This window comes from Melozone crissalis, unplaced genomic scaffold, assembly GCF_028551555.1.
Source record: "Melozone crissalis strain CALT ecotype California unplaced genomic scaffold, PUWL_Pcris_2 ptg000036l_1, whole genome shotgun sequence".
Taxonomy (NCBI): domain Eukaryota; kingdom Metazoa; phylum Chordata; class Aves; order Passeriformes; family Passerellidae; genus Melozone; species Melozone crissalis.
Genome location: NW_026535814.1, coordinates 8142668 through 8170250, shown reverse-complemented (window position 1 = coordinate 8170250; position 27583 = coordinate 8142668). Strand labels below are relative to the sequence as shown.

Below are 27583 nucleotides of genomic sequence, written 5' to 3'. Positions count from 1 at the left end.
GCCTTAGGAAGCCTTAGTGTGTTTATTAAGAAGTGTTTTTCTAATAGTCCTCCTCATCATTATTGACTTGTTTCAAGAAGAATGGTTAAGATCCAAGGGATATCCAGTAAGATACTCATTAAAAAAAATCAGTTTATCATAGCCAAATTTCAGTTGCAAAGTTCTTTAACTGAAGTTCTGCCACTTGTCATCATTTTGTCCTAGGTTGCAAGGTAATGTCTATCATCATTTTGTCCTAGGTTGCAAGGTAATGTCTGTATTCTATTTGTCATCTGTTAGAGGTGTGGCTCTGTTATCTTCTGTTAATTGAGCAGTTTTCTTCATCTCTTCCAGAAACCAGTCCTCCCTCCGGGGAGACATCTGCTCTTAATGTGCCATTGAGTGCCCCAGCATGACTGATAAAATTACATCATCCCACATTGTGAGAAGCTCTGCCCAGAGGGAGGAGCCAAACATTCCTAACTGGATAGAAGCTGAGATTTTGGGACACCAGGAAAGCCTTTTCCACTGGATTCCCAGAGAAGCAGCTGCCTTTTCCACTGGATTCCCAGAGGAAGACCAGGCTCATCTACACCACCACTGGACCTTCAGAGGAAGACAACACCCTTCTATAGCATCACTGCTTCAACAGAACCACATCTGCCTCTCCAGGAGGATGGCAGCCACCATTTCAATTGGATTGCTACCAACCCCCTGACCAACAGGGTGTCTGTTGGGATCTTGGAGGACACAAGACAAATGATGGACTTTGGACGTGGTTAACATCAGAGATTTGAGAACAGGATGCCCTGGCAAAAGCAAACGGAACTTTGAAAATTAGACCTAGATTGCAAGAAGATGAAATCAAACGGGTTTATCAGAAAAAGAAAATCCCACTAAACTCTGTAGCAAGAGATCTTGTTATATGCATAACTTTGTGTATGTGATTTTAACCCAATCATTGTAGTACTCATTACTAGTCTCCCTGAAATATTATATAAGTGCTTGTATCCCACAATAAAATTGGATTCTGATCACCAAGGCAGTCTTCCCCATCTCTCTCCATCACCGACAGGTGTCATGTGGTGTTCTGACTCTGTCAGTGTTGTTTTGTACTGAATTGTTTATTTTACTTTTATTTTCTTCTCTAATAAAGAACTATTATTCCTGCTCCATATCTTTGCCTGAGAGGCCCCCTTAATTTCAAAATGATAACAATTCAAAGGGAGAAGGTTTACATTTGCCATTTCAGGGGAGGCTCCTGCCTTCCTTAGCAGACATCTGTCTTTTCAAACCAAGACACGTTTTAAAAGGTAAGTCATCTATTAAATCACTAACAAAGATTCTGTATGCAAAATAATGGGGAGTAACATTGTACTTTGGAGGATCATCTTCTCACCAATCATTAGCTGTAAATGCAAGGCAGAAATCCATTGTTAAAGGACCAAGGATTTCTAAGTCTTGGGGCTCAGATACTGCTTTGGGGTGTTCTTTGGCCCAAATGTTCCCATGCAATACAGGATTGCTCAATTGTCAATTTCACCAGACTAACAACAATGAAACCAACACCTGACACATTTATAACTAGCATAAAATCAGAGTTTGCAGGTCCCACTGATAAAGAGGGAACATCAGGTGTGACCCATGATCCCTCTGTTTCGTTCACGTCTGTGTACTTGCTTCTTCAGTTTTGGACTCGTCAACACGTTCTGGGGTGCAATATGGTTTGACGTTTTTGGCTGGGACACACTTAATTCCTGCACCTGTAGAGACAGAAGCATACCCTTTACCCCAGGTGATTAATCGGAAATGACCTTCAATCGGTCCAGTCTCAGGAGATCTAATTGAAACAGGAGGATTTTCTTTCAGTTTTGCCTGTGTGTTATTTGAAAAATGCCTTAAAATTGGTGTATTAGGTTCTGACCCAGAGCTGTTTAAGAAATTAGAAACATAAAAAGCTTTGTTCCACCTCATCTGTGGTGTGACCACTTCCCCCCCTTCTGTCAATGAAAAATGCGTTTTAATGTCTGATGTGTCCTCTCAACAATTGCTTGACTTGTGGGAGAAGGAGAAACACCAAGGATGTGACAAACACCCCAAATCTTTAAAACTGTGGCCAATTTTTGAGATACATATGCAGGATCATTGTCGGTTTTTACTTCTTGGGGCACACCCAATGAAGCAAAAGCTTGCAAAGAATGTTGACAGGCATGATTGATAGTGGAGCCCTGGAAAAACGTAAAGATAGCATATAAAATGTTAAGCTTTGTGTTTTCCCAGATCAACTGCACCTGCGTAAGCAGTATGATAAATGATATAATTGTTAGATGTGATATTTAGTAATTAAATATAATTATTATATCAACGTAAGAAGAATAAAGAGAAACTATGTTGGAAATTCAAAGGGGGGCTATGTTTAGCTGAAATCTATGCATACAATAGAAAAATAGAAGTTTAATAATTAACATGAAAGTTACATAACGATAGAGTATAAAAATATGATCATCTCAGATGTATGGTCGGAATCAGATTTGGGTAATACTCTGATTTCCAGAGCTCCTAAATAAAAAGCATTGCATATAATTGCTTCGTGATTATGTGTTTTTGAACGCTAAAATGATTACCTGCTTCCCTTGCGTGAAGAAAAGCAAAAACTGCACCAGAGAACGTGTCCACTGAAATATGACTATTATTAAATTTACCCAAGGAAGGCTATTTAATGATATCTGTTTTCCATAACTGCAGGCTTTGCAAACCCCGTGCATTGACCGCTCCTGCAGAAACAGGAGGCTGCACAAGCTGACAGTCAGGGCAAGTACTAATGATAGATTTAGCTTGACTTTTGGAAATTTGGAACATGCGCACAAGTGTTTGCAAGTTTTGGTGAAAAAAGGCGTGACTCAGTTTTGCTTGTTCCAAAATGCTTGGTAAAGTGTTTGAAATAACCATTGTCAGTTTGTCCGCTCTTGCGTTTCCTTCCACTAAAAATCCAGGAAGCAAAGAATTAGCCCTGATTTGAGAAACAAAATATGGATGAGTTCTATATTGCAAAGTTGTATAAAGACATGAAAGCCAACAGTATAAAGTGTCATTACTAACATCCTTTAAAATTGACCTTTCTAATCTCTAAACTAAAAACTTCTTAATTTTTGTTGTAGAAATTTTAGGTCCAGCATTCTGGATTTCAGTAACAACGCTAGGACAAGCTTGCTCCATCTGTGGCTTTGTTGGAGCTGCGATGAGCAAATCATCCATGCAGTGTGAAATCATGGATCTTGGATACTTCAGTCGAACTGGAGACAAAACTTGTGCTGTAATATATTGGCAAATTAGAGGCGAATTCTTCATTTTTAGAGGCAATAATTTCCAGTGCTACCTCTGCATGGGTTCTCTTTGATTGATGACAGGAACTGAGAAAAGCAAATCTTGGTGCATCATTGGAATGTAGAGGGATGTGGAAAAAACAAAGCTTTAAATCAATGACAATGAGAGGCCAGTGCTTTGGGATCATTGATAAAGAAGGAAGTCCAGGCTGAAGTGGTCCCATGTCTTCAATCATTTCACTGATCTTCAGGTTGTGAAACAACCTCCAGGAGTCCAATGTCTTCTTGTGGATGAAAAATACTGGTGAATTCCAGGGAGTATGTATGGGAGTGATGTGACTTTCTTCTAATTGCTCCTTTACCAATCTTTTAAAGCTATTTAATATTTTCTCTGTTAAATGCCATTGATCAATCCACATAGGAAGATCAATTTTCCAGTTCAGCTTTGAAGTGGCAGGTTTTGATGTGGTTTCCATCAGAGGCCCACCTCCAGCTCTGCTCCCCATTGAGACAGGACGTCTCTCCCCTAGATGGTGAGAAGCTTCTGAACAACAAAAGGACGCACCGTTGCTGCCTTTCCTTCAGGACCTGTAATGTTAATCATGGGTGCACTTTGCCAACATAGAGCAGCACCTCCAATCCCTGTGAGGGAACCTGCAGGAGCTACTAAATCCCAATCATTGGGCCAAAACATGTCAGAGATTACAGTGACATTAGCACCAGTATCTGCCATGCCTGCAATGTAAACTGTTTTACCACAGTGAGTCAGGCAGCAAGTCAATGTTTCCTGGTTGCGGTCGAAACATTGAACCCAAAAGACCTCAGGACCTGAGGTTCCAAATGGCACGGACAGCATTGAATTCTCTGGAAAGTTGTTTTGCTTGGCTGTACTCATGGGTAGAAGAAATGCAATAGCTAGAGGTGTTTTTGGTGGAGTCACTATAGGAACATTAAATGCAGGAGATAAATATATTAGCTCTTTGTTACAAATTATTGAAACAGCAGCTGGAAGAACTGAAAGTCTGAAAATTTTGTTGCTAGCTCTGCCTAGAATCAGAAGCTCTTGTCTTTGCTGAAAACACCTGATAATTCCAGTAGAAATACTTTCATAACAGAAAGTGTTTAAAATGTGTATCCATTTTTGAGGAGGCCAATTCAAACCTTGTACGTGAGGGTATTGACCTGGGACCATTTGAGGGATGGATGACAGGAATAAATGACTGAGGTACCAATGCCATTTGACTGGGTAATTGACTGTAAGGAGGTCACTACTTGTGTTGAGGTGCGGTGGTAATCCGCCCTCTTTTTTGAGTTTAACGACAAAGCTTTGCCATCAATGTCAAATTGAGAACGACAGTACTTAGCAAGAGGCTTCCTTTCCCACATCGAGGGCAAATAGAATGTGGCTTAGGCTGGATTATTGTACTAGGACAGTCCCTTTTCATGTGTCCTGCTTTACCACAAGTAAAGCCACAAGCTTTGTTATCTGAGTCCAGCTGTACAGTACCAACAGATTTTTTTGGAAATGTTTGTTTGTGCTTCAAGGGCCTTTTCAAGCTTTTCCATTTCTTTGTCCCAATTTTTCTGCCATTGTATTTTTTTTGTCTTGTCTTGAGAATCTGCAATCTGCTTTCCAAAAGCATTGACTTGCCTTTTTGCAATATTCTATGTAGAGGTGAGCATACTGTAGGCTCTTAGCATCTGTGTTACGGTTGGAGGCTGATCTCGTAAAGTTATAATATTTTTTTACATTTTTCTTATAAATTCTTTGATCTCATGGTGAGAAAGAGTTTTGTATTGTGGATTTACATCATTACAACCATTTCTAACCAGAATGGCGAGGAGTTGTTTATTTGAATCCAATTTTTTCTATATTTTGAATAATATTAGACCAATTAGGTAGTTGCAATGGAAGGTTTACCACTGATTTAGACTGTGTTTTGTTTTTCCCTTTCATCACTCCTGTATCTGATCCAGAAGAACAGGTAATGTTGTCACAGCAATCAGCTGTCCTAGGAACCCTGCCAAGAAGCTCCAAGTTCTTGGCAGTAGGGTTGTCACCGCAGCAACAAATATTCTCAGGAGCCATGCCAGGAAGGGCTGGGGAGGAGAGCTCCAAGTTCTTGGTGACAGGAAGAAAGCCAGAGCCTGCTAACTCACGTCTGGATTCACTAAATTGGATCTTTTTAGATTCATACAAATCGGGCTGCTCTCCAGCTGCAGATCCGGAATTTGTATTTGTGAGGCTTTCCAATGGACTGTGACAGGTACCACACTGCATCCCTGCCGGCAGGGATACAGCTGGAAAACTCTCAGGTCCAAGCTGCAATCTCAGCATGCTTTTCCCTCCTCAGCAGAGAATGAGACAGGCTTCAAGGCTTCTGAATGAACTGTCTGTGTCTCCACAGCAGCTTTCCTGAGCTCTCCCACCTCCACCCCGTCCACCTCTCTGGGCAGAGCCATCCCTCCCCTGCTTAAGCCCTGGCTGCCACCCATCACCTCTGTCCTCCTCCCTGCCTGCTCCCCTGCAGGCAGACCCAAATCCAAAGCCCTCCCACCTGCTGTAATCTGAGGCTTGGGAACCAAAAGTGGTGAAAATCTCGGAGGAGGCTTGGCAGATGAATCTCTATGAAAAGATTCCTCAGATCCAGAAAGCAAACTGCCTGCCTGAGCCCGATTTGAGGGGGTGACTTCCCGGGATGGGGAAACGGTGGCAGGGCTGACCCTGCAGCCCCTCGGCCAGGCAGAGCGGATCCAGACCCGACCTTGGCACAACTTCAGAACAAGATTCGGCCGCATCTTGTTTGGAAGAGGAGCAGGGCACAGAAACAGCAGCCCCTGTTTTATAAAGCTTCCCCAAATTCTCATCTCAGGGACCCGTTCAATTCCCAGCCTCCCCAGAACATGACCTCTGACCCCCCAAATTCTAAGAAGGCAACAAAAATTCCAAATGCTTTCAGGGAATTCTGGGGGTGGATGATTTCATGGAGGAATGGGAGGACAGCCTGTCTAAGCACCAGTGACATAGGGAATCCCGGAAAAAACAAAGCTGGAAGATGATCTCATTCTCCGTTCCTGGGCTTCAGGGTGCTGTCCACATCACCTGGGGAAACCCTGGACATGCCAGGAGAAGGGAAGGAACCCCAAACCAAACCCGAGATTTCCCCAGAGGAGGACAAAAGCCCAGCACCCCTCAGCATTAAAGTCTCAGAACCAGGTGGTCTGTTTTGTTGTTCGAGAAAGTCTCTGTTACAATCATTCTGTTCAAAGCTCTGCATTAAAGCTCTGGAGAAAGGCATTAGTTGGACCAAATTCTTTTCCTTTCTGAGAGAGACTAGATTTTAAAACTTCCAGTTTATCTGGTCAAAGGTAAAAGGAGGCTTCAAGTCTGTATTTTGAGTATTTGCTTTTACCCAGATTAATAAGTCTTTTAGTTCATATTTTGAGATGTCTGAATGTCCTTTACCCTGTAAAATTGCCTCAAGGTGGTAAAAGACGTCCCATTCTGGTTTAGATAGATGGTTTCCCATCTCATTGCCCAGGAACCTCCAGAGCTGCTACTTATTACTGACAGGGGTATCAGCTACAGGCAGCAAAGGGGACGATCCATTCCTCCTTTAAACAGCCTGGGCCCCTGGCAATGGCACTGTCCATGCTCTCCTTTTTTTTTTATGTTCCTCTAGCCTAGAAATCCTCCTCACTGAGGAGCACCTTTCCCAAAACTCTTTGATTTTAAGGATTTCCACAATATACTACGCAATATATATTTTAATTTATGTTCTCTAAGAAATAGAATGTATAAAATGTAGCCCTGACCTTTTTCTCAGCCAGCAGGCCTTTGCAGCGAGTTCTGAGCCAACGTGCGGCTCTGCTGCCAGCCCAAATCTGTGCTTCCCTTGCCCAGCCTGAGTGCAGGTGGGGCATGTGCTGGGCATGGCTGGAGATTTGCATGGCCAAAATCCTCCAGCATGTACATAATCCTCCAGCATGTACATCTGCCCATGGCTTTGGGTAGCACAAATTACAACACATCCACCTCACTTGACAAATGGCATGTCTTATAAATTGCTACACCAGCACTGACAGCATAGAACTATAGAGATCTCTGTTAAATTTTAACAAAGTAATTTATTTGATTGTTACACCACATTATTTAAAAACATGCAAAAAACAACTTCTGTAAACAAAAACTAATTTATTGGAAACCTCTACAAACAGTCACTATACACAGAGAGCAAGGGATAATTAACAACCTTATTTATTGCATATTATGGCAAACATACAGCCCATATAGAAATACAAAAATATCAGTATTTCTTGGTAATACCAAGTACTCCACAAATAGATTTCCGCCACTATACAACTCCATACACATTTAAATAGAACTGAATACATAAATAACCACTACAATATACACATGTGAATACAGATTAAATGTTACCTATTAAATTCAAGAAAGAGATACATAAAACAAACCAATCTAGAAATAGACAAACAGCACTACCAATCTAAATATCTGTACAACTTCATCAATCCAAATATACAACTATACATCAGGACATATATGTAAATATAGTATATATGGAAATACATCAGTATACATCTAATAAAATATAAAAATACATATATACCAAAACAAATACCAATATACGTATTTAAAAAGATATATACTGAAAACTACATCAATACAAATAGATACCTACACAACTGTATACACACGGAAATCTAAACACAGATATTACAATACATATAACGAACTAGATACATATACAAATATGTGACTGAAAACCTAGTATGTATGCAGGTATCTATACATACATATATACATACTACATTCATAAATCTGATACCATATGTACAGAAATATACCTGTACAAATTGCAGGCTACAAATGTACAAGTCCATATAAAATCCCTGTTCACATGCAAGTCCGTGTATCTTTCAACAGAGCTCCAAGCAGAGGGATCCCAGCTGCTCCATCTTCAAAGCCTCTCCCTCGGTCTCCTCCTCCCATGCAGAGCAGCTCTCCTGGACAGTGACAGCAGATGGGACATCTGGCAAGCAAAGGGAACACTGAGTGAGTATGGGGACGCTTCCCTTGGCAGCAGCTACACTTCCATCAGGGAAGAGGAAATGTCAGAGCCTCCCCAGGAGGGTCAGAAGGAAAAGCAGCCGAGTAGGCCAGGCTGAGGTGAGCTGTTCACTTCTTCCAGGCATCCCAGTTGCTCTGAGGGAACTCCCTCATGTCACGTTATTGAACCACCTCTGCACTTACCAAGATTGTGGCCCCCAAATCAATCAGTATTTATGTCTCCAGCTGCTTGCACCAATGACAGGGAATGTCCTCTAACAGTGCTGGGGCACAAAGTTACCTTCCACAGGTCATCTGACAGGGCCTTGTGCTTCCTGTGCTGCCTGTCTTTCTCCTTATCTTCCTCTTGGAATTTTTACAGCATTTCTTTTTCTTTCCCCTTAATCAGTGCTAAAATGCATGTTTCTCTCCCAGGGTTGAGTTTGTTCAGTGATTCTGTCAAGCCTTTTCTCAGAAGCTTTTATCATGGAATTGAGTGTTAATTTCAGCAATTTTGGTGATTTTATGTGAGATTTATGCAAGTGTCCTGTTCATTGGGCACCATTTAGGAAGGTACAAAAGAGAAAAAGGATGTTTCTACATGTCAGTTTAGTAGTGGAATATTCATGGACACAGAGAGTGATTAGCTGAATTTTACATCTACTCCTTACCTGAATGTGCAACAGGTAACTTGGGGAGAAATTAAAGCCAGATCTCTCCTTCTACCAGCCTGTATTCAAATGTAAAGTAAATAGAGCAGGGTGAGAATGTCACTGTTCAGTTCCTGAAGTGCCTTATTAAGGTGTTCTTCAAGTAATGGAGATAAAATCTGGGTGGGCATTCCTAATTTCCAGACACTCATTGTCAATTCCATTGACTGAAAAAAGCAGAGAGATGTGCACATCATACCTCATCAATCCATTTGGGGATGTTTTAGGTTCAGATTCTCGGAGGCTTTAGATTTTAGATCTCTAGACAATGCTTCCAGGAATCTAAACAACCTTCAGAAACTAAACTTTTCTCCTTTTTTCCTCTTTTTACTCATGTGCACCAGAAACATTCAGTGCACTCATGTGCACCAGAAACATTCAGTGAATGGATTCCACTCTAATCCATTTCCAAGCTGAATCTCCCAGCTGCGTTCACACTGGTGGTTCGTGTGTCTCTTCTGCACAGTGCAATTTTAAAATCTTCGTTCCTTTCTATCTCTACCCTTCTTTTTCTGTTTTAGCTTGCAAATGCATGCAGATGTATCAGAAATTATACACTTCATTTCTAATGCATCACTTCCTGTCTAGTAATTTCATTTTATCCTGTTCTGATGTTATGCTAGCCTTATATGTTATATTCTTAGTGCACTCCTGTTTTCTTGAATGTGGAAGTTTACGATGCAATGTTCTCATTCACCTGCTCTCATGAAACCCTTCATTAACATTAGCACAAGTAACTGTGTGGTTCCCTTCTGCTTTGTAGAACACTTGGGAAACTCAAGTCCTGCTTAGCTACAAAATACATACATGGTGCTTGTTAATTCCCCTAAGAGCTTAAGTTAATGGTTAAACAACTGCAGCTTATTCATTTCACAGAAACTGGGAGAAAAGACATTGCAAACATTGAGGAATGCAGTGCAAGGTTGATGGGCATCCGTCAGTTATCCAGACAGACTGATCTCACTGGCAAAATTCCCTCTTTTCTAAAGGTTCTAGTTTGCTTTGGCTTGACTTTGTATGACTGCAAGTCACATTTCCCTTGATTTAGGGAAGTATCTTGGCAGGTATTCTTGGTAATACATCTTGCTAATTCTGCCCTTGGAGGAATTACTCAGTTCTGCAGTCCTTATTACACGCCCTGCTCTAAAAGACTTTTATGCTATTTTCCCTCTCTCTGTGTTTTCACACTTGTTCAACAAGGTTTGCTTTCTAAGGATATTAATCACAATATCCCAAAGGATTAAAAAATGCTTAGCTATTTTTTCCCTATGTATTTACAAAAGAAAAAAAAATCTGTAAACCTGTAAACATGCTGGATGTAAAATGCAAATAGAAATAAACTTGAGAATTCTCCCAAAAAACTTTAGAAAAAACCCCATGTATTCTATAAAACCCAGGTTATTCATCAACAGTATACAAAAATGGGCATGTTCTAGAAGAGAAAAACGGTTCTGCACAGAATTCTATGCTTTCAAGCTTTTTGCCCTTCGGGGGCAGTGCCATTCTCTGAACTGTAATGCTCTGAGCACGTTCTGCTCACCACGGCAGCTTTCTGCTCTCCCCCATGTTATGTTTGCCCAATTATCCCATCATAAAAAAAAAATTTAAGGTAGCAACAATTTGAATTGAATAGTTTAGAAAATACATAAATAAGGGATAATTTGGTTGGAATAATAGCGCATAAGCAAGAGATACCGCGGGGTACGGAGTGCAGAGTTCAATGACCCTTGCCACTTCACGTACAAGCTTGCCAAGTAAAAGTCACCCCTTATATGCCATGTGTCAATGCCATCTCCTCCTATTTTCGGTTCGTCACTTTTCTGTCTCCGCCCTCATTACCACCCTCATCACGCATGCGCCACCACTCGGTTTGGTGGTCGCACAAGTCTTTGGGGGTCATCACTGATGAAGGCCCTGTAGTCTTCTTCGTTGTCCTTTAATTCACCTTTGGGTTACACATGCGCACCAAGCCAGTACAATGTAAGCCAAGACTAACATATCACTGCATCTACACATCAAAGCACTTATAATTAGCATAATTAGCATTTTCTTGGACCCAACCAGGTTCTTGGTCATTTTTAGCAATTGTATCTTCAGCTTCTTTCCTGTGGTCCTTGAGAACATATGCTGAGAAGGAGGGGGGGGGGGTGGCTGGAGCCCCTCCTTTCCCTCTCTTCTTTGGCATTACAACTTTTAACTATTAACTATTTTATTATTCTCAAATATTATTACGGTGTCAATATTGATTACTGTTTCAATTTTTATCAGCATGAATCATACCTATTTATCACAAATCCCCCATTTCTCTTTTTGATCATTATGATTAGTGCTGGATTTAAAAGGCTGTGCCCTGACATCTTTTGTATTTTTCAGAATTTTGGTTTCCTCGTTGTCTCTTTTCAGCTTCAAACTTTTCTAGCATTTCTATTACTGCTTCTAGTCTTTCACACTGTCTTTCAAGTTTAGTTAGCTTTTTTTTTTGGTCTATTTCAATCTTTTTAGGTCCTTGTTCTTTAACAGCCGTTGATTTAGCTTTTAATACCATTATAGATCTTGGTTTTCCTTTGTTTGCTGATTCTGAATCTAGAGACATTGTTGTAATCTGCATCTTTTGAAGCACTGAGTGAATTAGCCTAATAAAACACAAAATCATACAAGGCAGAAATAGAAGTCCCAGAATTGAGCATAACAACATGAACTCTAACTTTTTCCACCAAACATTTCCAAAGAGGTTACTCCACCAATCTGCTTTCAAGATTGAATTCCACTTCTGTACTGGCACATGAGCCACCCTCTTAATTTTCTCTGCAAGTTCTGTGATAGCTTCCCCAGAATCATCAATTTCTACACAGCACTTAAATTCATTAAATTTCCCACAAACTCCTCCTTCTTCTGCCAACAGATAGTCTAGGCCGATCCTGTTTTGGTACACAAACGCCCGCATTTGTGTATATTGCCTGGCCAACATTTTTAAGACACCAGAGGTGTGATTTGACACCACCTCCACTACTGCTTGGAGCCTTATGAATCTATTCAACAGGTAAATTGGGGTCCTATATCCCCATGACCCATGCTGAGCCCATGTTGCTGGGTCATAATTTGCTATAATTTGTTCTGCAGGCCATTCGTCCTCCTCCCATTTTTGATTCCCTCCTGCTGTTGGAAAATTTAAATTCAAATTTCCTTTATTCCACTGTAGGGTTTCATACAGTGGCCTAGCACATTGCTCCTGGACCCCAGTAAAACAAAGAAGAAGGATTGTATTACTCCCAAAATACAGGTTCCTCCCCATTTTTGAGGCAGCTCATTGTATGCTCGTTGCCCACAAATCCAATATATCCCATCTGAGGCTTTCCATTTCTCATCAGTTTTCTCTGGTCGTTCCCAGTAAGACCTCAAGTTGTCGATGGATTGGTAGGGGTTAGCTCCAGGACTTTTGTACCAGCATAAATTAATCTGTTCATCCCATTCACAATTTATTTCTTTTATTGGTCCCCAATATCCAATGGGGTTTTCTGATCGCCAAATTTTTGAACAATTATCTATATTAACCACCAGTGTGGATTTACAAGGAGTTTGCCCTACTATTTTATTAAATTTCTTTCCTTCTCGAGTTATACAAATAATTCCAATTATTTGATGACTTAAAATCCATCCTTCAGGTCTCTTCAATGTTCCAGAAATTTGGGTGTGGTTCCACTTTAAAAATTGCTCTGGAGCTAAGCTCTCACCTTTCCACGGCCATCTTTCAGCCATTTTTAGACCTCCACAAATCCCACATTTGGATAATTCCAATTCCGTAGCAATCTCTTGCATCAATCCCACAAACAGATTCTTATTCGAGGCTGGCAAATCCCAATCTTTGTAATACTGTTTTATCTGTTTATACAATTCAGCCAATTCTGTTGACTCTTTTCTCCTGTTCTTTCCTCTATTTTCCTTTGTTTCTTTTTCTTCTTTTATTTTTTTTCTTTCCATTTTTCTCTTAGTGCCCGATTTCCCATGCCTATACTTGGATCTTTTCCATTATCATTTCTTTTGAAATAAACAGATCTTTCATATTGAGGACAAATTTGATCACCATGGGGATAAGGAACTTGGCCATTACATCCCAAATTTTTCTCTACCCAATACATCTTTCCCTCCTTAATACAAACATGTATAACACTGCTGCGATTGTAGCAGGCAGAACTAACATATGGGTGTGTTACAAACACAGATTCCATCTTGTCCTTAATACATACAGGGTGATTGTAATAATCACAAATGTTGAAATTGCTGGGACTTGGTTTTTGCCTTGTTTGCTTTTTCATTGCCGAAACTCTGTCCAGCGTGGCTCTCTGGCTTTGGCCAACTGCCCAGGGTACCAGAATGATCACAGTGAAAATAATCCTCAGGAAATCTACCTTTCTACCTTTCTCAAGGCCCCTTGGGTTGCAACCAAGGGCCAAGATGCCAGTCTTCTCGGTAGCAAAGCTAATATCCCGGGATCTAGTCACTGGTGCTTTTAGTTTCCTTGGTACCCATAGCTCCACAGAGTTTGCTTGTCTCCTTTTAAATGCCATTTCCCAGTTCTAGCTGGTTAAGAAGAAATAATTAAAATGAAAAATAATTTAAATGAAAAGAACAGGGAAAAAGATTAAGCCAGAATACCATAAACCTGTATTTTCCAAAATTTCAGGGATGTGCCAACCACAATAAGATTTTTCTAATTTATTTTCTGCTTCAAGGGCAGGGAGTTCATTAAGTCGCCACCTCCAATAGGCAAACTTGCAGCACCAATATGCCCCTGCAATGTGCCTATTATGTGGTATATAAACTTCTTCTCCACAACAACTATCAATTTTGAGACACTGGTCTATAATATTATGAATTGCTCCTTCTCCTTTTTGTGTTACAGCCAATACAGCAAGAACCAATTGATCTAAGTTCCCTATTAATCCAGTAGCTGCTGGAAGGGTCCCGTCTCCCAGTCTCAAAGGTATCCAAAAAAATCACTAGCAATGCATTCTATAATTAGCTGGCTAAATACATAACCATAGCAAAGCAAGCAAATCAATTGTCTCTCCTTCTCTTCTCTTTTACTCTCCACTATGAGTTAAAACAAAGTGTGCAAACAATACATATCCGTGGATGACACCCTAAACCATGTTTACCGCACTCCCAACATTTTACTTGTCTCTGAGCTCTTTTAACAACAGGTGTTATCAATCTCAGTTTCTAAAATTGCAGTTCTGTAATCAATTCTAATAATGTTGCTGGTGGGTGATCCTGGAGGAGATCTTCGATCTTTTTAGGCTATTCCCACCGATTCAGAAAGTCTTTTATTCTTTTTCCACCAGCGTTCTTCTGCCTCTGAGCTCAAGGGAATTGCAGTCTGCAGCCACTCCAGGATGCCTAGTTCCTTCTTAATAAATCAGGGATAATATAAATCAACTTAAATCCCACCATATTATCCCATTCTTGGAATTACATGTTCCAACAATATTTTAGTTACTGTTTGAACTGTAGCCCGAGCTGCTGGAAATGCTTCAACTCACTGGGTTAACTGATCTATTATAACTAACAAATATTTCACCAACCCACTTTAAGCAAGTCTACAAAATCAACCTGGATCTTTTGAAATAGCCTGTAGGCTGTTTTGCATCCTCCAGAGGGAGGGCTCTTTAACACCTTTTTTTATTTACCTTTTAACAGGTGAGACACCCCTGGGTAATTTGCTTTCCAATTTCAAATATCCTCATGCACCCATAAAATTTTAAAAAGTAATCACAAAAGGGTCTTGTTTCCCAGTATGTCCGTCTATACAAGTTATCTAAAATCTAATGTGCCACTGCTTTTGGCATCATAATCCTGCCATCAGGAAAAACTCACTTTCCCTCCTTAAATGTTGCTCTTAATTTAGCTGCCAGTTCTGCTAGTGGAAGGGAAAGTGCCTCCTGCTGAATTTCTATTTTTTTTGCAAGGTTATGATTTCAGTATCTTCCTTTCTTAAGGTCGCTCTTTTTGCTTCTTCATCAGCCAAATTATTTCTCTGACTTTAATATCCCTCCCTCTCTGGTGTTCCTTTACATGAACTACTGTTATTTTCTTTGAGCCTTTTTAAAGCTTCAAATATCTAAATTATCAATCCCCCGTGTATTAACCCTTTCCTTTGAGTGTTTATAAGTCCCTTTTCTTTCCAAATTTTTCTAAAAGTATGTACCACACTAAAAGCATATTTGGAGTCTGTATAAATAGTCCCTTCTTGCCCTTTTAGTATTAATAATGCACGGAGTAATGCATAAAATTCACAGGCTTGTGCTGACCAGGAGGGACTAAGGGGACCAGACTCCTTCACCCTAAACTTTTTCCCACTTCACCTGAATGCCAACCCATGTCATTAATTTCTAGATTATCTTCTTCAGTTGAAGAATAAATTTTAAGTTTTCTTTCACAGGGTTTTATCTGTAAATTTAAGGCTATTATTAGATCTCCTCCTAACATATTATTTTTGGCTTCTGGTATCAACAATAAATCATTTACTCCAAATTTGTCATCTGTTTCAATTTGCGCTCCTTTTATTACAGGAACAGGGAAAGCCTCTCCTGTAATTCCGATTACTGAAACTCGCTCACTACTTATCTCACATCCCTGGGGTAATTTTGTCACTGTCGACCGAGAAACTCCTGTATTGACTAAAAATACAACTTCTTCACTCTGAGGACCTACTCTTAGCTTTATTATCAAGGCCTCTTCTGGGTGTAATTTGGTCCTCTTTGTTAAACAAAGCTCTTACCCTCTCTTGATTCCCCTGAGAAGTTTTCTCATCTTGCTGTTTCTTTCTGCAATTTTTTTGCAGGTGCCCCTTTTTATGACAATAAAAACAGGTGGGTCCCCCACCCTTCAAAGTGGGGCAAGAATTTTTTAAGGGTCTTTTCTTGTGGCGGGAAAAATGCACAGGTCTTGTGTTCCTAAAAACAGATCCTGACATCCGCTGCTTGTTTTTCCCTGCAGATTTTTCTGTATTCAAAGCTGCCTGCATTTCTAGAACTGCTGCCACCAAAATTCTGGCATCTGCTTTCTGCTTTTTCTTATTTCTCTTTACAAACACCCTTTGTGCTTCTCTCAGTAACTCTTGAAGTCCCCTATCCTGCCAATCTTTTAATTTTTCCAGCCTTTTCCTGATGTCACTGCAAGATCCGGTCACAAACTGAATTTTTAACAGAACCTGCCCTACTGCAGTATTAATATCTATACCTGAATATAATTGCAAGTCTCTTTTTAATCTTTTTAACCATTCTGCCGGTGACTCATATTTTTTCTGATGCTCACTCAAAACTTTTCCTATATTATGTCCTTTAGGCACTGCCCTCTGAATTTCTTGATTTTCTTCCCTTCGGGATTTCCAGGATTTCCATTCATCCCAAAACCGTATTATCATCCCCAGTAGGCTGTCCTGAGGAATGCTCCCCCCCTGAGAACCCCCCTCACGGTTCCCAGATACCTCAAACCACTGCGAATTTTTCACACAATCCGCAGCCCCTGGGTCAAGGAACTTACTTTTTCCCTGACCTATTTCTAGCGGCAACAAACTAAGAAATCCCCGGTACCAGGAGAGTCTTAGTTTCCCACACTCACCTCATGGCTCAACTTCCTCACTTACTACTCTGCCACACTGCCTTTTCAATCTACCTGTTCCACTCCTATGTCTCCCTCTGCAATCTACTTGTTCCACTCCTCTCTCCCTCTTTCTCAATCTATTAGTCCTGTCCTCTCACCATCTAATCACATACTAAATTGCCTGCTACCAACCCCTCCAAGGAAATTTAACCTATTCTTTCACTCTCTCAGTTTCCCTACTGAGTAAATCCCTCCTGCCCAAGGACCTTCCCACAGGTGCCTGGACCAGGGATCTCCTCCTTCCCCCTGGGTCAAATCCTCCCGGGGTCCCCACTCATTCACTTTTCTTTCGCTTCCCTCCTTTTCCAGCCGGTCTCCTCACGGAGATGGAGCCCCCATCTCAGACACTCCACACACACTCACACATGCATACAGCCGCCCCCCGACCCAAAACCCCGTGATACTCACAGCCTCCTTTTCTCACGAGGGTCTTCGTGCACAAAGCAGTTTTCTATGTATACTCTCTCTCCTATAAGCCAGCACTTTGATGGGAGCCTCTCCTGCGCGCTTCCAATAACTAATTTGCTTATGTGTTATTGTAAAAAAAACTCTCTTTTCCCAAGGGAGAGTGGTCTAGCCTTGGGACCAATTAAAAGTCTGGTGGGGAGCTCCTTCCCAGAAGCTATCCACCTCCCCAGAGTTAAAAGAGTTCCCGAGTTTTGGCACCAAAATTGTTATGTTTGCCCAATTATCCCATCATAAAAATAAAACCCCAAACAATATTTAAGGTAGCAACAATTTGAATTGAGTAGTTTAGAAAATATATAAATAAGGGATAATTTGGTTGGAATAATAGCGCATAAGCAAGAGATACCGCGGGGTACGGAGTGCAGAGTTCAATGACCCTTGCCACTTCACGTACAAGCTTGCCAAGTAAAAGTCACCCCTTATATGCCATGTGTCAATGCCATCTCCTCCTATTTTCGGTTCGTCACTTTTCTGTCTCCGCCCTCATTACCACCCTCATCACGCATGCGCCACCACTCGGTTTGGTGGTCGCACAAGTCTTTGGGGGTTGTCACTGATGAAGGCCCTGCAGTCTTCTTCGTTGTCCTTTAATTCACCTTTGGGTTACACATGCGCACCAAGCCAGTACAGTGTAAGCCAAGACTAACATATCACTGCATCTACATATCAAAGCAATAAGTCCCTTATAATTAGCATTTTCTCGGACCCAACCAGGTTCTTGGTCATTTTTAGCAACTGTATCTTTGGCTTCTTTCCTGTGGTCCTTGAGAACATATGTTGAGAAGGGGTGGGGGGGTGGGGGGATGGTTGGAGCCCCTCCTTTCCCTCTCTTCTTTGGCATTACAACTTTTAACTATTAACTATTTTATTATTCTCAAATATTAATTACTGTATCAATATTGATACAGATAATATTTTTAATAGTTACTGTTTCAATTTTTATCAGCACAAATCATACCTATTCCTCACACCCGGTACAGATCATCCTCCCAGCAAAGGGGCAGTGCAGCCACCACAACTCGCAGCACCTTCCCACACAGCAAGAGCCTGAAGGGGACAGATGGCTTTCACCAGCTGCTGCGGGTTCTAATAGTGCCACCTCTCGGCTGCTGAAAGCCTGAATTTCTGTGCTGCAGTGTGTTAGTTTCTGAGTCAAATGTTCAGTTAGCTTGCGGTATGTTCTAGTGTCCTCCGAGTTATTACACTTAGTCTCTCCCCTGTGTTATGCCCTCCTACCCAAGTGTCCCTCAAGGAATCCCCTCCCTCCTCACCAGATTTTTCCCTGGCTGTCAAGACAACCCGGCCCCTTTGGCCCATCCATCAGCCCAAACTTTACCCTTTGTTCCAGAAAGTTCCCTGTCCCTCACCCCAAAATCTAATCCCTATCCCAACCCTCTCTCCTCCCCTTGCTCTGATTTGTTGTAGCCCTCGAAACCACACCCCAAGAGTCGCTTATTGGTTTACTATGTGGTGTCCACCCCCCGTTTTTGAAAGATTTTAAAAGCCCGTGCAGAAGGGTGCTGGGGTTTAACTTTTGTTATCCTTTGGGGAATTTGTCCTGCAGATCTTCCCTTGCTTTTTCTGATAAATTAGCTGCACTTTACCCTGCAGAAGAGCTTCTTCTACCTCTTTCCCTCGGTGCTCCAGGGGTCTCTACTTCTAGGTAGCTGGCCTAGAGGTTCTGGCTCAGGCAAAATACTAACCTAACCAGTTCCTCATTCTTGCCATTGTCCCTGGAGCATCACAGAGCTAGCCAGGGCTCCAGAGAGCAGTGACAGTGACCCATGCCCTGGCATGTCACAGTCCCCAGAGCCACACCTGCCAGGCCACAAGCCCCAGCCCTGGTCCCCACTGCCGGCCTCAGCGGCTCCTGAGCATCCTCGCCCTCAGTGCAAAGGCAGCCCCAGGAGCCCCCCAGGGCGATCTGGATCCAGGCTGCAGACAACTGAATGCCAGCACTGAAGGGGACATGGATGGGGCCTGCAGCTGGATCTTCCAATGCTCACCAGCCTTGACTGCCCTCTGAGTGAACCCAAACCTCACCTGCAGTGTCTTGGGCACATTTACCTTTCTCACCTATCCTGAGCCGTGGTGTTCCCACATCAGACACCAGCCCTTTGCAGGGAGCTCCCACCTGCTCTGCTACCCTGGCCTTACTTTCTGTTTTGCTGCAATGAAGTTAAGGGATACACTCATGAGAATCTGAGCACAACATTTGCTTTTCAGGAGCCCTTAGGCAAAAAACCTCCGCTGCTCACTAGTTTTTGCACAGAAAAGGAGATCCTAACAAAGCATAAGGCACAGGAAGGGCTCTGGCATAAGAATTCCTGAGCCAGAATGGGTGGGCAGGACTCCACCCATTGTTGTTGCCAGTGGCTTTGCTGATATTTTAGAGCCAGTTCTGAACAGGGCCTGCTGTTGACAGGGTAGGAAAATTTGAAGAAATAAAGGTGCAGGAGACAACCGAGAAAAAACCCCCAAAAAAGGGGTAAAACACTTAGAAATACAGAGCACAGCAGAAGTCCTTGGAGATGGTTCAATAGAAAATGCCACCAGCAGTGAGCAGAACCCGAGGCTGTTCACTGCCAGCACAGGGGCTCCTCAGTCCCCGGCTGGTTTGTGTCTGATCCCTGCTGGGCTCCCTCTGCCCCTTCAGCAGATGCAGCCCTGCCTGGAAAGGGCTCCATGCTCTGGTGTTCCCAGCTTGCTCCAGGCTACATTCTTAGCAGCACTGAAAGAAGAGGTGAAACAAAGAGCCTTTTTCTGTGCTGCCTGCAAACTCCTCTCCTTCAGTGCCACTGCCAGAGATCATCCCTCTGTCAGCTTGGCACTGTGCCTGCTGTATCCTCGTTCCTTGTCCCTTCTATCAGCTCCTGCACATCAGCACTCACTGTCCCACATCAAGAACAGAGAGCTGTGTCAGAAGAGCAAAGATTTAATTTTTGTCTGGCCTTTTGAACAGACAAAAGAAGTATGAGTCCAAATAACTTTGTTCCTGATCTCCTTTTAGATAACTCTTTTCTGCTTTAATGCAAAGGGTTTCTTTCCCACATGGATGGAATGATCTGTAATTGGCAGTTGCTTCAGGCTGTCAGGCACCATGGGAGTTTTCTCTTGTCTCTGATGAGGATTTGGTGAATTTTCCATTGGTCACTTGGTGGTGTCACCATGGGCTGAGCTCAGCAGCCGACTCTGCTGTCCCCAGGGGGACGCCAAGCCTCTCAGGGCTGGAATTCGGGGTTGGGCGGGTTCGGAGCGCCCGGAGCCTGGGCCCATGAGTAGCTGCTGCTGGCACTGGCTGTGCTCAGCCCGCTGTGCCGAGCAGCCGCAGCCATGGAGACACGGGCGGGAGCTGTGGCCGAGGCCGGCAGGCGGCCCGGGCCGGCTCGCAGCTGCGAGGACGCCGGCAGCCTGTGCCCTGAGGCCGAGGCTGTGGCGGGCGCTCTGCGGGCAGGGCTTTTCCGAACCGGCTGCAATGTGTTGCCCCCCGTGTGGGCCCGGCTGCGGCAGAGGCAGGCGGGAGCGCGGTGGGGCCGGCAGCAGCGGGCAGAGGCCGCAGAGGGCAGCAGCCCAGCCGGGCCCGCTGCGGAGCGGCACGGAGCTGCCGGGCAGCCCTCGGCCGTGTCTGTGCGCACAGGACAGGAGCAGAGGCCGGAGCAGAGGCAGGAGCCGCGGCAGGAGCCGGCCACAGCGGCAGCTCGCTGTGCCCGGGGCCGCGGCCGCAGCTCTCCCCTGCCGGCCACAGCAGCAGCCGCTCGCCTCCGAGGCTCCGGCGCTTCCCGAAGATGAGGGGCCCGGCCCCCAGCACGCCCTGGAGCCCCGCAGCGAGAGGAGCCGGCGGCGCCGCAAAGAGCAGCGCAGAGGGCGCAGCTTGAGGAGGAGGACATGAGGCTGGCTCAGGGCCGCGCTGTGGCAACTCTGCCCTCTCGGCCTTCGCCTTGAGCCCTTTGCTCCTTTTCTTTGAGCCCTGATCCCCGTCCTTGGCCAAGGGCCCCCACAGCCCTTTCCAGGGCTGCAGGGAAAGCTCCCTCAGTGACAGAATCACAGAATCATTTGCTTGGAAGACAGATGCTTTTAAGATGATGGAGTCCAACCCATGCCCTAACACCTCAACTAAAGCACGGCACCGAGTGCCACATCCAGTCTTCTTTCAAAGGCTTGCAGGGATGGTGAGTCCACCAGCTCCATGGAGGGGTCACACCACAATACTCTGTACCTATTAGTGCCCGTTGTGGGAGGTGCTGTCTTTTAGTACAAGGCAGAGGATCAAGTTTCTAAATTGCCAGCACTTGGTGTGTCTGCCTGAGGATGCTGAGTGCTGGAGTCCTGCAGGACGTAGCCTTTTCCTGCAGGCAGTGACAGAAATTGGGCTATGACATGTCATGTTGGGTTTCTGTCTCGCCTCCAGCCAAAGAGATTGCATTTAGGGATCTAAATCCAAGTGGCAGGAACCCAAATGCTCTTGAGTCACAGCTGCAGGCCTGAATGCACACAGGATGTTTGGGCTGCCCATTCCTCTTTTGATTTTTCCTGCAAATGCCACTGCCTTTTCTGCCTCAACTAGAAATACCACAGCTGTGCCAAAGCCAGCCAGTGGGTGGTATTCCAAAGGCAGTGTGCTCTTGGGAGGATGAATGAAGAAGACCCTTCTTCACTTTTGAACCATTCAGAAGAAGCCATAAATGTGTCTTGGCACCAGTAAAAAAAAATAATTGGTAATTCAGGAAGAAATGTTGAGTTTTCTGAAAGGGTTAGAATGGGGTCTTCCAAATAATCTTCCAAATCAGTTGATATTTCAGAAACTTTCTTTAATTATTTAATTAATCCTAATCTATAATCCTATAAAACTCTTCAACAATCCTACTCTAGAATCCTACTCTACAATTCTACTCAAAATTGGCTATGGAGATAATATCTTGACATGATATGTTCTTGTCTCCTACTTCTTCTGAACTGAGTTGGTGAGTGGTGCCAGGATGGATGCTGGCTTGGCTGTTGTTACAAATGGATGCTGTCCACAGGGAAAAAAACCCAAAAAAAACAAAGAACAGTGAACCATGACTTTGCAAGCTCAGTGCTTCACAGGCTCAACGAGGATTCCTCTAGTTCCTAGGAAGACCCAGAAAGTAGAACGATGGGACCATCTGTTCCCCAGTTGTCATGTGCAGGACCTTGCCATCACAGGCAAATGTGGCCCAGAATCCCACTCATGTGTTCATTGTGATATCTTGCTGGGATTTTTGCCCTGCCAGTGCTCTAGAAATGGTGCTTTCTGTCCCTGGGGTTTCTTCCTTTCAGGAAACTCCAATGACTCACATAGGTCCTTGCCTTTGCAAGACAGGCTTTTATTTCCACAGGGAGACAGAGCAGTGTCTACCCTTCCATGCCCTGCCCCTCGTGTGCTGGACGGCACCTTCCTTCCCAGCAGGGCCAGCGCAGTGGCACTGGGTCCTGCAGTTCCCTCTCTGCCACACAACCTGGCAGTAACCCTGGCACAGTTCCCGTCTGCCTGAGCGTGCCAGGCAGCAGATGGGGCTGGGACAAGTCCCTCCCAGCTGTCCCTGTTTGCGTGGCAGAAACCTCTAAGGGTGGGCTGGGGGGCACAAACCAGGGCCCCTCAGAGGCTCACAGTGAGTCCCCCACAGCCCCTCCTGCCCACAGCCAAATCTTTGACTGCTCAGCTGGGACTGGCTTCCTTGGGTTCCTGCACCACCATTTCATGTGTCTGTACCCTGCATTGCTCTACTTCAGTTATTTTGCCATTAGATAAAACTGAACACCAACCAAATTGAAAAAGAGGGCAACAGAAACAGTCAGAGGACAGAGCACCTGTCCTCTCAGGAAATGTGGAGAGAGGTGGAGTTATTCAGTTTTGTGAAGAACAGGCCCCAGCAGACTTCATTGCCACTTTCCAAGACCTCAGAGTGGCGTTGAACAAAGTGGGAGACATCTTTTTTAACAGGGCCAGTTACAACAGGATGTGGGTGAATATTTTTAAACACCATTAGGATCTAACCAGAACTTGTTTACTCGGAGCATGGTGCCGCCCTGGCACAGGTTGCCCCAAGAGCTTGTAGGTGCCCCGTCCCTGCAACCATTCTGGCTCAGGTGGCAAAGGGCTCTGAGCAACCTGATCTCTTTAAAGATGTCCCTTCTCATTGCAGGACACTTGCACCAGAGGACCTTTACAGGGCCCTGCCAGCCCAGCCCAGTCTAGGATTCCTCAGTGTTTTCATTTGAAGAGCTCCAAGAGTGGAGGTGAGGAGGAAGGGCGCTCATCTGATCCTTGGACTTGAGTGGAGGAGGAGCCCACCCCTCAGAGCCTGTTTCACCTGCAGCCCCTTCACATTTTACCTGCAGGAGCTCCTTGGCAGACCAGCGCTGCTCCTCGTCTCTCTGCAGGCAGCAGCTCAGGAAGTCATGCAGGCAAGGCGAGAATTGGTTGGGCTGCTGCAACTGTGGGGTCCCTTCTGTGGCTATCAGGCATCGAGCCTGGAGAAAAAAACAAACATGAGGCTCCACTTGCTGCTTTCACGTTTCCAAGGCTCTCCCACATCCTTTTGTTTACCCTCTGTTCTTCAGTGGTAGTTTCTGCCCTGGCAGAGACCCAGAGATAATTTTCCTTTACCAACCAGAAACCCAAACCCCGATGCAGCCACAGCTTTTCCACCATCCCGCAGATCTTGCCTTGGCGGCTGATTTCATTGACTGACCTAGTTAGTGGGAACTACATCAGCAAAAGCACATTTGCTTCTCTGAGAATTCAAACCGGCTTGAGAGGCTTTTTGGAAAAGGGACTGTGCTATAGAAACTCATTCCAAGGGTTAGTACATGAAAGGCACCTCTGCAGTGCTTGTTGGTGCTTTAAGCGCACGTGCCATAGAACAAAACTCATCAAGCTTTTTGTGCTGTTCTTGAAAACAATGAGAATTGGAAGGAAAGTAAGGAAATCCATCAGTTAATCCCCAGGTAAGGAAACAAATATTTACAATCTCATCTTCAACACAGACACATTAAGATGCCTGCACAAATGTATTGGGATGAAAATGCCTGCTTAGGCAAAAAGGAGCCACCTGCAGCTCTGTCTCTCAGCAGTCTGAAAATTGCAGCTTCCCATTTTGCAGCAAAAGAAAAACTGTCATGGTCAGAAGAAGGAGAGGTGCCGTGCCTGTGGTCACCCTCTGCTCATTTGGCTACTCAAGTCAATACATTAATGGTAGGCCCATCCCAGAAAGTGCCAGGAAACAAATGGCAGGCTCTCCACATCACCAGGCTCTGGCTTGGTGACACAGAGAATGTGCCTTTGGCTAGGAGAGAAACACGGTCGCTGAGTGTTTCAGCAGCACTGCAGAAGAAGCAGAAGAGACTCTGTGGCCTTTACACTCTCATGCCAAGGTTTCAGGCATGTTTCCAAAGTGAGAAGAAACTGCACAGTGGGTTAAGTTCCTTTCTAAAGACCACAGCTTTTGAAAGTTTTTGAAAGTTTTAGAAACTTTGTTGGGTTTGGGTTTCCTTCCTTCATTTCTGGAAAGATACAAGCAGTTCCAAGACGCTTGTTTCCTGTTACTGGGGCCATCTCCACAGACAAAAGAACTGGAATCACTTTTAACCCAAAGGAAAGTGTTGCCTGAGAATGGAGTTTGTTTGCATGTGTAAGGCTTGAGTTCCCCCACTGATGTATCCAAATTGACAGCAGATGCTGATGTGCTGCAGGCACATTTTTAGGAGGGGACCTTGGTAGAAGTAGTTCCAGCAGATGGCCATGGGATTTTGTCCAATGGCATGCAGGACAAGGGACAGATAAGAAAGACAGTGGGATCAGTGAGTATTTGCCCCTTACCGAGGTATGACTTTGGTCCCAGTAAGGAGGTTCTTTTTCTACCATTTCAATCCCCACAATTCCAAAAGACCATATGTCCACTTTGGGGCCATATGGTTGACCTGTGACCACTTCAGGTGCCATCCACCACGGAGTCCCAGCTACCAAGCACGGTCTGCTCTGCTCAGGGGTGAGCTGAGTAGAGAGGCCAAAATCAGCTGAGGAGAAAGCAAAATATTGGTTTTGTTTGAATTCTGTGCAATTAGGAAAGCAGGCAAAAGAATTCCCCAGTAGAAGTTTGCTGGCATTGGCGACTTTAAAAATCCCCATTTTTTACACTGCCTCCAGCAGTGGCTTTTGTTCTTTGCAGTCTTTAGACTTGTAGCTCCCTCCCTCTGGAAGGGGCACACAGAGAGCAAGGCCACTCTTGACTGCTTGTTCCTTGTCCTGCCTCTGTGCACGTTGCAACTGTGCCCTCAGCTCACAGCGGGTGTCCCTGCACTGCCACCAGCACCATTTTTCGGGAGCTGGCTGTCACTCCGAGCAGCCCCACACCCACTTCCCTGGAATGCTGCACCTGACCAAGAATATACTGACTCAGCTTGACAGAACCGTCGGTTCTGAGAAGGATGTTGTCGCTCTTCACATCTCGATGGATCACATGGTTTGAGTGAAGAAAATGCAGTCCTTGCAGGCACTGAGAGAGAAAACAGAAAGAGGAGGGCAAAAAGTGTTGTGATTTCAGCACACAAGAAAGGCAACAAAGAATCTAAAAGATTCCCTCTGCAGGGGAATGGGCAGTAATGGCAGAACACAGTGCCACTGTGAGGACGAGTTTGCTGCTCCAACACTTGCAGAGCAGGACCTTTCTGAGGAAAGGCATGTCAGCTTTTGAAAGAGCAACAGCACCTGCTCTTTGTCCCCTGCAAACCAGCCGGGATGACTGCTGCTGCAGTGGACATTGCTCAGAAGCAAAGAGCATTTTGGCTGCACTCCTGTCCTTTTTAGCTGAGGACTGAGAGAAACGAGTCTCTCTTTTTTTTCTTTGCTGTTTGTTTCAAATCCTGCCACCAGCACCTTTGCTTTCACCGGAAAGGGATGCAGTGAAGACAGGCAAAAGTTTAGGGAAGCAAGATGGAGAACAGCAAATACAAGAGACAGAGCGAGAGTACAACAGCAGGAGTGAAGAGTACTGGCACTGAGTACAGGGAGTGCAGGGGCACTGGCAGGCCTTTCACTTGAGATGCTTTTACTTGCCCATAGCATACCAGTCACACAGAAACCAAGCTTGGCACATGAAATCACTCCTGATCTGAGCCCCTGTTTCCCAGACAATCCTGCCCAAGCCCTTGGAAACACAGATGGAATTGCTGACCTCCCGACTGATGGATGCAACGTGATGTTCAGACAGGCAGGTCTTGTAGATGATATCACTCAGAGCGCCTCCATCCATGTACTCCATAACCAGCCAGAGTTCCTCGCCCACAAGGTAGCTGAAAGAAGGAAACAAGGGCATGGAGATAAAAATGCATGGCTACCTTAACTTTTTACTTGCCATTTTCTTGTTTCCAGGTTGCTCTGTGACTAGGACAGAATCAAAGGAATAGAGAATCTGCAGACTGTGCAGTCTGGAGGAGAAAGGCACAGCTGTGAAAAAGGAGATGTCTTAGATGGCCAGCAAGTGAAAAATGCAGTTTAGCAACAGCCCAGATAAAAATCCTGTCAGGCATGGTGTTTCTGGAAATAAGCACATAGTATTCCTGGCATGCACAGCAATGGCAAAGAGGGGCAACAATCTAAGAGAAATCTACTTTAGGGTGGTTCATCAGCATTTAAGAGTCTTTAAAATTCCTCCCAAAAAAATGTAGAGGCAGTGGACTTTGAGTGTATTGACTTAGGAAGATACAGCTGATCCAGGTTTTGAATAAGTTTGGAATAATTTTCAAACGACGAGTGGCAGGGAAAACTCATGCAGACAAGATGCACTCTCTTCTCATCCATTGGAGATGAGTAAAGAAATATGAATACATAAAAATTAACAGCTCTACTTTCTGCCACTAACCCAAGTAGGTTTTTAACCTCTCATGTTTGCTGTATGTAAATGCACATCCATGGGATAACACCATGACCTCTCACCTGTCTAAATATTTCACAACATTGGGACTCCTACACCTCTTCATGATCCTTATTTCATTAATGGTTAGTTCCTTCCTCCTCAGTCCTTGAAGATTTATTTTTTTTATAGCCACCTAAAATGACATTGAAAATGAGTAACTTGAGCAGTTGGTGGCACGAGACTACAACACACATGGAGAGAGTGATTTTGCAATGACACAGCTGAGCTGTGCCGAACTGCCTTGTGATTCGGCACTGCAGTAATTAGGAACTGACATTTCCAACAGCCCATTTCTCTGCTCCGTTGGGGGCCAGTTAGAGGATACGTGGGGCCGCTGGCATTTTGCCTTGTCCACTTGGTAACAGTGATGTCTCAGCTATCACCGACAAACCTCTAACCACACTCTCTGCTGCTTTGTTTGGGATTCAGAAGTAA

General features: G+C 44.2%; 1 protein-coding gene across 1 annotated transcript; it reads right to left on the bottom strand.

The window, feature by feature from the left end:
- Positions 1-1610: 1610 nt before the first annotated feature.
- Positions 1611-27275, bottom strand: LOC128941473 (serine/threonine-protein kinase PAK 3-like; the record flags this gene model as incomplete). Its single annotated transcript, XM_054283250.1, has 5 exons — positions 1611-1742; positions 25054-25250; positions 25630-25729; positions 26408-26525; positions 27169-27275. Coding segments are annotated over 5 exons (654 nt in total), but the record flags the coding sequence as incomplete, so codon positions are not given.
- Positions 27276-27583: the final 308 nt, after the last annotated feature.